The sequence below is a fragment of the Ursus maritimus genome, unplaced genomic scaffold, assembly GCF_017311325.1.
Source record: "Ursus maritimus isolate PB19 unplaced genomic scaffold, ASM1731132v1 scaffold_11, whole genome shotgun sequence".
Lineage (NCBI taxonomy): Eukaryota > Metazoa > Chordata > Mammalia > Carnivora > Ursidae > Ursus > Ursus maritimus.
The window spans coordinates 41,318,408-41,331,541 of NW_024423453.1; the positions used below are offsets into that span (position 1 = coordinate 41,318,408).

The 13,134-nt window shown below is 35.0% G+C and overlaps 1 protein-coding gene across 9 annotated transcripts in view; it reads left to right on the forward strand.

Moving 5' to 3' along the window:
- Nucleotides 1-13,134, forward strand: part of ARFIP1 (ADP ribosylation factor interacting protein 1) — a 114,013-nt gene that overhangs the window by 8,687 nt on the left and 92,192 nt on the right. For 4 of the 9 annotated variants that reach the window (XM_008685489.2, XM_008685488.2, XM_008685497.2 and 1 more), the window contains one exon: nt 6,528-6,607. The exons of the other annotated variants lie outside the window; for them this stretch is intronic. In XM_008685489.2, the coding sequence (XP_008683711.1) occupies nt 6,530-6,607 (78 nt within the window). In that variant the 5' untranslated portion in view covers nt 6,528-6,529. Of the gene's footprint in view, nt 1-6,527; nt 6,608-13,134 lie in introns of those variants that run through there. 9 annotated transcript variants of the gene reach the window in all.

Below are 13,134 nucleotides of genomic sequence, written 5' to 3' on the forward strand. Positions count from 1 at the left end.
GAAACCATTTTTAGTTCAGTATCATTGGCGTTGGACAGTGGGGTAAAGGATTTTTTTTTCTTTATGTTAAGAAAACTACTGTCATAAAAGAGAAAACTATTTTAAATTGTTTTGAAGCAGAAAGCTTCTGTATTTTGGATATTATTTTTCAACTTTAAAGACATATAGTTATTTAATGTAGTCGCTGTGTATTTTAACTATTTTTTTGTAAATAAGTTCAAATTGAAAATTCATATTAAATTATGAAATTAAAACAAGTCTTACCATTCTCTTTCTGTTTATCCATGAGCAAGAAAAGATAGGTATATCCTAATAGATTCCATCAAGAATGAAAGAAATAGAGTCACTTTTCTTTAATTTTTAGCCTGATAACCAATCTCTGAATAGCCATGTAGTAGTCTAAAGAAGCTAAGCAAGTTTAGACTAAAGCAAGCCCATTTTGCTACTTTTTGTTTTCAGTTTTCTGTATTTATTTCCTTAGCATTGTCTTTGACTCACCAGTCAGAACTCCTTGGTCCATATGTTATAACTATAGTATTTCTCCAACTTTTTTGCTAGAAAGATGTATCCCTCTTCAGATTTTTTTTTTCAGATGTTTCTTTGGAGACTCATATTTTATTACAAAAATCAAGAAATTCCTTAGAAGACTTATGTATATTGTTTAATTCAAGTGAATTTTGCTTTAGATCCCATAATACAGTACTTATTTTAATAAAAAGAATGTAAATTCTCATTCTAGTATGATGTGCCGTGTTTATCCTGTTTATGTCTGCTCTATTTATATCTCCCTTCCTGTGCCTCAGTCATGCCATTTCAGACTCTGTGTGCTATGTGAGTACCTTAATTTAAAAAACTCATGGTTGCTTTTCCACAACACTTATCCCATGCATAGATCTTTTAGTGTTAGACTTCCAGTCTTTAACTCATTGGTATCATGGAGACTGTAAATGCAGTTTTTCTTTTCTGGTATCCATGGAATCTTTTGTTTCCTCATCCAGTATCCTGGCAAATCTAGTACTTCCTGGCTTCTCTTTCTTGGGTCCTAGGAAGAATCTAAATGCATTTAAGTATTGTAGGGCATAGATTTCTCCCTCATTAAATTCTGGTTAAAGTTCTCATATAATTTCCCTCTGCATAGTTGTAGTTTATTCAGTTTATGGAAATTAAAATGTAATTTTAATAAATAAAATCAAAAACAGTCCCAAGCAGTTGGATGAATTATAAACTTCAAGTGATATTATTTATGCACTTTTTACAAATGCTAATTAATATTCACTTTATAGGTCATTTGTTCTTACACTCATTAGTTAATTAATACCTCTGGCTGATTTATAGAATTATAGCCCCAGAGATGACGTGAAGCATTTTTGGCCTGCAGTACAAACTGGCCTATGAAGCCTGGGCATTAATGGTAGTTTTGTAATAGTAATTTATCATTCTATTTTGAAAACAGTGTTTGTTTAAATTGTATTTATTCATTTGAGAGAGAGAGCATGCATGCGCACAAGCAGGGGGGAGGGGGCAGAGGGAGAAGGAGAAGCAGGCTGCCCACTGAATGGAACGCTGGGATCATGACCTGAGCCAAAGGCAACCGACTGAGCCATCTAGGTGCCCCTATTTTGAAAACAGTTTTTAAAGATAACTGAATTTATGTAAGATCAAAAAACTTACGTATAACTTAAACAGTACACATAAATAGTACAAGTTGCAAGTCATTAACTTTTTAAATCTTTTTGTTCCCATGTATGTTAGTTATCAAAGTTGTGTACAGACTTCTAAAAAATAAATGTGAAGGTTAGAGCATTTAAAGAATATGAATAAAACACAGATTTAGTACTTACCTCTAATTCTCAGAAATTCGATTTCTTGTTTCCCTATATGCCTAGGGTTATTTGGTCTTTTCTTGAGCTGGATAATAATGATATATTTTCCTAATTCGTGCTGCTGTTGAAAACGGGGGAGCAGAGGATAACTCTTATTTCCTAAGAAAGTGTAAGACAACAAAAGCGAATTGCCTTAACTTTGTTCTGTTTTCTGTTCCACTCTTTGCCCTCTGCAGGGGTTCCTTCCTCCTTTCATTCTTCCCTCAGTGGAAGAGATTTCCTCCTTTTATCTGAGGGTAGTTCCACTGCCTTTGTTCAGAATTTCTTTCTGTTTTTAAAAAACTTTAATTTCTGTCTCATTTTAGACTTGCAAAAATAGTATAGTTTCCTTATATTCTTCACCTCACTTCCCTGAATGCTAGCATCTTACATGACGATAATTATCAAGAACAGAAAACTAATACTGGTATAATATTATTAACTAAACTATAGACCTTACTAGAATTTCACCAAATTTTCATCTGGGTTGGTTTTTTGTTTTTCTGTTCCAGGATCCTATCTAGGAAACATGACACTTTTAAAGAATATTGATCAGTTATTTTGTGGAAAATCCCTCAGTTTTTGTTAGTCCAGTATTTTCTCAAGATAGGACTGAGCTTAGCATTTTTGGCAAGAGTATCATAAAAACGATGTTGTGTCCTTCTCAGTGCAGTGTTTCAAGGGGATTATAATGTTATGTCTTACTACTGGTGATTACTTGGTTCATTAGATCTGTTGAGTTTCTTTACTATGAACTGTGGTTTCCTTCATTTTATTATCTTTCCCTTTCCAGTTAGTATGTACCTTGTGAGAGATACTTGGAAATTATGTGAATCTTGTTTCTCCTCAGATTTCTGCCCTTTAATTTTAACATCTATCAGAGGATCTTGTCTGCAACATTTATTACTGTGATATTTGCCAGGTGGTGATTCTGTTTCCCTCTCTTCTCTTTATTGATTGAGATTCTGTAGTATGGAAGTATTGTCTCTTTACTCCCATTTACTTATTTATTTGGCTGTTTATTTATATCAGTATGGACTCATTTGTTTTAATCTCTGGGTCTAAATCCAGTACTCTCATTATTTATTTTGTTGCTCAGTTTTTTCTGGCATTAGCCATTAGGGACTCCTTCAGGTTGGCTCATGTGTTCTTTCAACAGGCCCTCATCTTTTTTTAACTTTTCCTTGACTTTCTGACACCAGAAAATGTTCCAGGCTCATCTTGTGTTTTCCCTGCCCCAGCCTTAGAATCAACCACTTCTGAAGAATTGTTTCTTTATTGGAGAATGGTATTTAGAGACCAAGATCTGAGCACCAAGTATAATCATTATTGCTGGGTATCAGTCTTTCTAGGCCCTCTTAGTGATTAAAGCTTGGAAACCTATAGCTTTAATCTATAGCATGCTAACACACACATATATATGCATGTTAAAAACTATGAGTTTATACTGATAGCTCTGATTCCAGTCCAACACCACAGGGTTCATTTTAGCATTTCTCCTTTCTTTGTTTATAACTTTTTTTTCCCCAACAGTGAGAAACCTGGTTCTTGGCATCTATGTTCTGTTTACTGATTTGTTCCATTCTTTTTTTTTCTTTTCTTTTTTTTTCTTTTTTTTTTTTTTGAGAGGGGGAGAGAGAGAGAGAGAGACTCCTGAATCCCAAGCAGGCTCCCCACCCAGCACAGAGCCTGATGCAGAGCTCAGTCTCACAACCCCAAGATCATGACCTGAGCCCAAATCAAGAGTCGGATGCTTAACTGACTAAGCCACCCAGTCCCCCCCGATTTGTTCAATTCTATTGTACACATAATTTCAGAATTATTAACCCGTACTCCTGTGAGAAACATTTTTACTAACTAGATTAATAGCATTTATATACACTTGTTTTTGTCTTTAGCCTAATGGTGTCTGGTCAAGATACTCTTTTTTCCTTTCCTCCCTCCCTCCCTCTCTTCCCCTTTACCCTTTACCCCTTACATCTTCCCTTCCCAGAGTTATTCATTTATAATACAGTTAGGTTCATTTGTTGGCATTTTTATACCATTTTGAGTTCCATTCAAATCCTAGTTGGTTTTAATTATATTTTTAATGATGGGTATGTGAAATTATTATGGTTCTAAGTGTGAGAATTATTTAAAAATATGTATTCAGAGAAGCGTCTCTCCCTCCTATCCCTGATACCTTATTCCCATTTCCTACTTAATTCTTTCCTTCCTTACCCTGTAGGAAACCTATGTCCCTAGTGTTTGGTCTATCTTTCTTATATTTCTTTTGTTCTAATGAGCAGAAACATGTATTTTCATATATCTCCTTTGTTCTTACATGAAGGTAGTATACCTGTAAGTATTTTTGGATTTTGCTTTTTTCACTTAACAGTATGTCCTGGAAATCACTCCATATCATAAGAGATCTTCCTCATTTTTTTTAGTTGTATAGTACTCCAATCTTTGGATGTACCATAGTTTATTCAGTCATTTTCCTATGTACAGACTTTTAGGCTGTTTCTAATGTTTTACATTTATGAAGAATACTGCAATGTCCATGTATTTTTATATTGTTGGAGGTGTATTCCCAGGATAGATTCCTAGAATTGAGATTGCTGGGTCCAACAGTAAATCCGTATGTCATATTCTTAGGCATCACCAAAACTCCCTCCAGAATGGGAGTACCAATATGTATTCCCGTCAGCAATGTATGAGAGTGCCTGTTTTTCCTTATTTCCTCACTAACAGAATGTTTTTGTTATATTTAAAATTTTTTTGCCAGTCTAATAGGTGAGAGAAATGGTATCTTGGTTTTGTTTTAACTTGCACTATTCTAATTATGAGTGAATTTGAACATTTTTATATTTTTGAGGGCCATTTTAATATCTTTTTTGTGTGTGTGAATTTTCTGTTCATGTCTTTTTCCTGCTCTCAATCTGGTTTTTGTGTTTTTTCTTTAAGAGTTCTTTACAGTAGTCTCCCCTTATCTGTGATGGATATATCCCAAAACCGCCAGTGGATGCCTGAAACTGTGGATTGTACCAAACCCTGTATATAACTGTCTTTTTCCTACACATACATATCTGTGATAACATTTAATTTATAAATTAGGCATGTTAAGAGATTAATAACAGGGATGCCTGGGTGGCTCAGTCGGTTAAGCATCTGCCTTCCACTCAGGTCATGATCCCCAGGTCCTGGGATCGATCCCTGCATCGGGCTCCCTGCTCAGCAGTGAACCTGCTTCTCCCTCTGCCTACAGCTCCCCCTGCTTGTGTGTGCTCTCTCTCTCTCTCTCTCTCTGATAGATAATAATCTGTTTTTAAAAAAGGAGAGATTAACAACAACAGTAATAAAGTAGAACAATTGTAACAATATACTGTGATAAGAGTTAAGTGAATGTGGTCTCTTTCTCTCTCATAATACCTTATTATACTATACTGTACTCACCTGCTTCCTGTGGTGATGTGAGATGATAAAATGCCCATGTGATGAGATGAAGTTGAGGTGAGTGACATAGATGTTGTGACATAGTTTAAGTTCCTGTTGACCTGAGAACATGTCAGAAGGAGGATCATTTGCTTATCAACCACAGTTGAAACACAGTAATATCCCTAATATATGCAGTAGTCCCCCCTTAGCTGAGTTTTCACTTCCTCTAGTTTCAGTTACCCAAGGTCATGATGAGAAATTATGTTGAGAAAGTCTCCCTTAATTCATTTCTCCTTGAGTGTTGCATTTTGAATGGATGTTGAATTTTGTCAAATGATCTCTCAACATCTGTGAAGAAAACTATATTTTTAGATTTATGAATGCAGTATATATTAATAGATTTCCTAATTGAACTAGTCTTGTATTCCTGGGATAAATCCCACCTGTTCATTTGTGCTTTCCTAATGTGGTATTGGGTTCGGTTTACAAACTGAAATTGTAAAATTGTTCCCTCCAGTGTATTTCAAAAGTAAAAATGTGTTTCTTTGTATTGCAGTACCTGACATGGTGCCTTGTAATTATTTATCTGTCTCCTTGATTAGATTCAGAGTACTTATAGAAGATGAATTAGATTTTGCTCTTATTTCTCCTTAGTGCCTAGCAGAGTTCTTTGTATATAGTTGGCATTCTCTAAGTGTTGTTGAATAAGTTAGAAGCAGAAATAGCCTATTAAAGTTTTTTTTTAATTAAACTTCTATTTAATGAAATCTGGGTATAGTGTTTCACTTAGAGAATGAACAGTCATATCTGTGATCAATTCCAAAGAGCAGTAGCCAGGGAAGTAGAAGAGGTCTGAGTTCTGTTCTAAAACCTTGGGTTTATGTAGGCCATGAATAACTAATGTTTTGGCTTCAGATATCTTTGGATACGAGTTTTTTCATCTGTCAAATCAGGTTGGACCCTCTGATCTTTTAAATTTTGTTTCATATCTAAAATAATTATGTGAAATTATTTCTTAATCATTGAGGTCTGTATTTTTAAATTCTGCATACTTTTTTTGAATTTTTGCTTTTTAGAATTGTTTACCTGTCATAATCATAGATATTCATGTGATTATAGAGCATTTTGCAAAGCACATTCTGACTGCAAATCAGTTATGTTACAGAATATTTGTTAAGAATATTGGTGAGATTATACAGCTTTTTTAACTAAATTATTTAATGTGTGCTTAACACATTTTACTTTTAGGTATGTCTGACAGCAGCAATGATACCACAGCTCTTGGTGCTTCTAAACCAGGCACAGAAGAAGTCGAGTCTAAGTCTGAGGTGATTGGGTGGTATTTCTATGGTTTTTTTGAAATCAGTCCATCTCAATCAAAGTTTTAGACTGTCCAAATTGACTCATTTGATCTAAACATGTGCCATTCTGAATAAACTCTTTTACACACATAGACATGGGAAAGGAGTGGGAAGAGAGAAATTTCTTCAATAATGGGAAGTAAGTTACTATTTACTTTTGGGCATCTGAAATTCTAGAATATACTTGTCACATAAAGATGAATGTAAAAGTTGGGGTCAAAGTATAGCTTTTAATTTAAACATGAAATGAGGTTTCTGTTGAAATAATATAGTAATAGGTTCATATTTGAACTTGTCTACTCCCGTATACTGTCTTTAGTTAGGTATGCATCAGAATCCAAGTACAGAGTTCTAAAAAAAAAAAAAACCTGAGTTCTCGACTTTGCTTTTGACTCACTGAATCTGAAGCTGCAGTGATAGGCACCAGGCCATGCGGGGTTTTCTTTTTTTCTTTTTTTTTTTTTTCTTTTTGGAAGTTCTACAAATGATTTTTTTTTTTAGAGATTTTATTTATTTATTTGACAGAGAGAGACAGCCAGCGAGAGAGGGAACACAAGCAGGGGGAGTGGGAGAGGGAGAAGCAGGCTCCTAGTGGAGAAGCCTGATGTGGGGCTCGATCCCAGAACGCTGGGATCACGCCCTGAGCCGAAGGCAGACGCTTAACGACTGCGCCACCCAGGTGCCCCCGGAAGTTCTACAAATGATTCTAACCACTTCTTTGATGGTTCAATGACCCCACTAGTTCATTAGATTAAAGAGAAAGATATGAAAAAAGTTAATTTTATATTAAATTCAAGTTATCAGATGTTTTTGAATACCTAATACTACTAAAACCTCTCATGTTTATATTGCTTAACGATTTAGAGTAACACTTTCATATTGTCCCATTTTGAACCTTAGAACAATTTGGTATCATTCAGTTAGGTACTAGAACAACTGTTACTTTCCCCCTTTATTTGTTGAACATACTTATCTTTCAGAGATAGTAACTGACTTAGAGGAATTGGCAAGGCTGGGACACCATGTGGGGTCTTCTGGCTCCAGATGCAGTGTTTCTGAACCAGGTTGCCATCTGTGTGTATGCACAATGCCAGGCGTAGTATTTCTTCAACTAAGCCAAGATACTGTGAGTCTGTGTGAAAGCTTTAATGTGGGATTTAGAGCTAGATAATTTAATTTTAGTCCAAAAGTCAAGGATGAGTTCTGGGTGGCAAAATATGTATTACCTGTGGAAGATTCAGGATTCTTTGTGATTGAAAATAGTTGGTTATTTACTGTTGGTCAAAACAATGTTTTAATTACATTTAGTTCAGAGAAACTAGGGATTTATGTATATTGTATTTACCTTAACTCATGGATTTAATTTTTTATGATCAGATCTCTGAGTCTGTACTGTTGAGAGATGACCAGAGGAAGTTTGTTGCTTGTGAACTACAGGAAGGATTGGCAGCCCAGCCAATGATAAGATTCATAATAAGTGAAAGTACTGTGTTCGTGGTTTACCACTAGTGAGTTTCAGCTGTGTGAATGTCACTCACATAGATGTAAACTAGAAATTTCTTGCTATTGTAATAGACAGACCTGAATGACGATCTGAAGGAAACCACTGCCAAGTAATCGTTGTGAAAATTTGTATATATATTAACATTAAAATCCATGTTATGCATTCCCTGCATTTTTAGCCATACCCAATGTGCAGTGTTCAAGGAAATATTGTGATTAAAAAAAAAAAAAAAAAGATCAGGTGTGTGAGTACAGTCTGAATTTATGTCCAAATTTAAAAGTACTATGTGAGTTTACAGTTAACCAAAGAAGGATTTAGGGGTATTTTTTACTTTAAAATTCCCTGTTTATGGTGTGCCTGGATGGCACAGTTGGTTAGGCATCCGACTCTTGGTTTCTTCTCAGATTGTGATCTTGGGGTTGTGAGATCGAGCCCTGCATCAAGCTCCATGCTCAGTGTGGAGTCCTTTTAGGACTCTGTCCCTCTCCCTCTGCCCCTTCCCTCTGCACACTCGCTCTCTCTCAAATAAATAAATTAATCTTTAACATTCCCCGTTTACACTGGGTATTATATAAGACTAATGAATCACTGACCTCTACCTCTGACACCAGTAATACATTTATATTAATTAATTGAATTTAAATTTAAAAATAAATAAAATTCCCCATTTATTAGTATTCTAACTTGAATCTGCTCTTTTTCAAAATCCAGATGAAAGATTTTGAGGGGGTCAGATTCCCTTACAAGAATTTTTCTTTGAGTATATCTCTAAATGTATTATGGCCGTTAACTTCTTATATGTTCTGTGTATCAGACTTTTCAGTAATTCAGACTAATCTTCAAGCTTGGTGCATCACTGGTGGTCAGTTTGATGAATGAATTAATTCTCACTCTACTATTATAAAGGATATATAGATATTGGTTTCTTAGAAATAGAATATTGAGGACAATGATGATAGTTTTGATTTCTTTAAAAGCAAAGCAAAACAAAACAACAGCAAGGGGGACCTGGGTGGCTCAGTCAGTTAAGCTTAGTCTGACTCTTGGCTTTGGCTCAGGTCATGATCTTGCTGCCCTGAGATGGAGCCCTGCATTGGGCTGAGCTCTTAGTGTGGAGCCTGCTTCAGATTGTTTATTCCTCCCCCTCTCCTCCCCGCTCTCTCTCAAATAAATAAATAAATAAATAAATAAATAAATAAAATCCTTAAAAACAAACAAAAAAACAACAGCAAAAACTCACACTGTCAACCCTGAACAAGAAGAGACTTAAAGTTCATTTAGGTTCTGTAAGGTGAATTGCCTTGCTCACAATCATTCAGCTAGTTAATTGTAGAATCTAGGGTAATTTTCTAGCTCTCAACCAAATGATCTGTCTGTTAAAATATCCATCTCGTCAGTGACCATAAAAATGCTTTCTTCTTTTATGTGTGTGTTTTTTAATGACATCAGTTTTTTTCTTTTTAAATTAAATAAAAGAAGAAGAAAACACGAGCTTGGCTTGCTTTGTACTCTAGTCCAGTCTTGATTACAGCAGATGAAGGTGGATTTTGTTCTTTGTGTTTTTAATATTTAAACTTTATACCTTGAAATGTGTTTAAACTGCTGATTATGTATCTGGAGAAGAAGTAATGGTTTAATAGGCACCATTCACAGAGAGTCTGTTAGGTGCCAGACACTGTACTGAATTTTCTATATGTATTATCTCATTTAATACTGTACTAACCCTGATTGCATTTGAGGTATTCTCCCTCATTTTATAGATTAGGCAACAAAGACCTGAAAGGGCTAAGATAGCTAATGAGGAAAAGAGCTGTGATTTAAACCCAAATAAAAGTGCAAAATATGAGTAAATTTAAGAAACTAAATAGGGAAAAAATTATTTAAAGATAGAAGCAAGGATATTGGGGAAAAAGCATATAAGGTATATTTTTAACAAAAAAGGAAAGAAAGAAAAGTTAATGTGTTAGGTATTAGCATGTTCTAGGGTTATCGCCTGAATTCTTTTCTGTCTGCCCTTCAATACAGTAACACTAACACATATACCAATTTCTAATATCCAAAAGATATATACAAATATTTGCATTTTTCTTTTATGATGCTACAAGGGGAATGCAGATCCTGCAGTCACGATACATGTTGATTAATAGAGGAAATTTTAAAATAAATAAAATGTAGAGTAATAATGTCTTTGGAGTGATACAAATAAAGAACTGTGGCAGTTCAGAGGAATATCAGCCAGGATCATCACTGCAGGTGGCATTTTAAACTGAGTCTTAAGAGTGTGAGTAGAATTTGAGTATATGAGTGATGATGGTCGCTGCTTGAGCAAAGGCATAGAGAAAGGAAACTGAGTGACATATATGGGAAAATGTGAATAATTAAGTTTGATTTAATAGGGTATCTGAAGACGCATAGTTGGTGGAAAGAAGACAGTCCAGGTCATGGAAGGATTTTGAGTGTCAAAAGGAGTTTACTTTTATGTTGTAAACATATTGAGGAGGGAGACAGATGTTAAACATATACATAAATAGAGGCACCTGGGTGGCTCCGTTGGTTAAGCATTTGCGTTCAGCTCAGGTCATGATCCCGGGGTCCTGGGATCTAGCTCTGAGTTGGGGCTACCTGCTCATTGGGGAGCCTCCTTCTCCCTCTCCCTCTGCCTCCCCCCCACTCTTGTGCACACACACACTCTATCTCTGTCTCAAATAAGTAAAATCTTTAAAAATATATATACATAAATAATCTTATAATGTAGTCTTTACTGCTATAAAGCAGGTTAAGGGGCTGAAGAGTGATGGAAACTGCTGATTTGCCTTGCTTGGTCGGAGAAGGTCCTTCTTAGATGATGTTTTAGCAAAAACTTGAATGCAGTGAGGGAGAGAGTCACATGAAAATCTGGGAGTATGAACTTTCCAGAAAGAGGAAACAAGGGCAAAAATAAGATTGGTGTGTTTGAGGAACAGTGGTGAGGGCTCTGTGGCTGAAACTGAGTGTCAGTGAGGAAAGAGTGGGAGGAAATGTGGTTCAGGTGGTAGCTGGCAGCTGAGATTGGCTTGATACAGAAAAGAGAATGACAGAGGATGAGAAAGTTGGAGGAAGATTTGAAATGCATTGGTCAGGTAGCACCTGGTTGAAAATATAAGACAAATTAGGAGTTGATACCAATATATTAAAACATTTTTAAGGGAGATTTGCAACACATGAAACAAAGGTTAAATAATAAATGATTTTACATATACTCATCATCCAGATTCAATAATTTTCTGAATTTTACCACATTTGCTTTAGCCATTCCTTTATAATAGGTTTGAGAGTCATCTTCCTTTTTTTTTTTTTTTTTTTGAGATTTTATTTATTTGTTTGACACAGAGAGAGAGAGAGAGCGCACAAGTGGGGGAGCAGCAGAGGAAGAGGGAGAAACAGACTGTCCGCTGAGCAGGGAGCCTGATGCGGGGCTCAATCCCAGGACCCTGAGATCATAACCTGAGCTGAAGGCAGACCCTTAACTGACTGAGCCACCCAGGCGCCCTGTCATTTTTCTTTTAAAATCATGAAATTGCCAAGGTAGAATAAATAAAATAAAATAAAAAAGAACAGAGCTACAAACAACATTTGGATTCAGTTTCAACTCTGTCTTGTCTGTTTTAGAAAAGTGTAGTGAGGATACCCATAGTGAAAAAGTCAGTATTAGTGTTGGTGGACCTATTCTAGTATTTGTCCTGTTGGAGCTGAGCTGAAAGCAGTGTGCTATAATTATGATATCTTTATGTAATATGGCATTTTCAGTTTTCCAAGCAATTTCCTATTTGATTCTTACGATACATAGGTGAGATTAATAATCTCATTTTATAAGGAAGAAATTGAAACTTAGGAAAATAAAGTGACTTTTATAAACTTATGAAAAGGGGCAAGGCTAGTCCTTAAATCCATGTTTCCTGATAATGCTGGTGAGTTCTCCAGAGACTTCATGCAGGAGGTTTATTCACCTAATACTTCTGAACCATGCTGAGCTAACACTTTATAATAAATACATTAACTAGTTTTTAAAGAAGATCATATTTTTACTAATGCAGAGGAAGTTTCAAAGACTATTTGAATTATGAGTTTAATATAATTGCTTTCTTTTTTTGTAGGCAAACAAAAATGTAAATAATTTCATCTGACACAGAAGGCATTTGTGCTTTTTGGTATTGGAACAAAGTATGGTCTCTGTTGACATGCATAATTACTCCACTAAACACTGCGACCTTCATTGTTTGAAGCCATAACTAGAACAATTAGAGTTAAATATTTGTGGCTACTTTCTCTTCTTCTTTCACGCTGTTCACTTCCTTCATTGTTCTTTCATCTCAGATTGACTGTAATTAACAACTTAGTCCTTTAAATTAGCAGAAAATATAGCTACGTGACAGAACATTATACCTACTGAATATATGCAGCCAGTGAACTGAGCACTGGAAATATTTCACAGTACTTTTTAATAAATTTTCAAATACCTTTTTTTTAATGGCACATTTAAGAAAGAATTGGAAAAACTTCAAGCTTATTATTATATCATTTTATTTTTGCTTGCTCCGTGGTAAATTGGAGTAAAGAACAATGTTAAATGTGTATGTTTTAGGAGATATAGTGCCTTGTGTAGTTGCAGAAGTCCAAGGCTATGACAAGTTCTTTTACATCTTTTCTGGAAAGTTTCTACCTTGTTTCTTAAGCATTGTAGAAATTAGGTTTTACCATTAATAATGTAATTAAATTGATAACAGCAAGAAATATATTTCCAGTATGCCTTCTCTTTCATTATTAAGATAGAGTTTTAGTCTGGGTGAATTTTTGTTAATGTATCTTTTATTTTCCGTGGGGTATTCACTTATAAATGCTGACTGTCATATGTAAAACCTTTTTAAATGTTAATGTCAAGATATATTTTGAATTAGAATTTGAAAAACATCAGTTGTGCCAGAAAAAAATTACAGGAGCTTTTTTTCTTTTA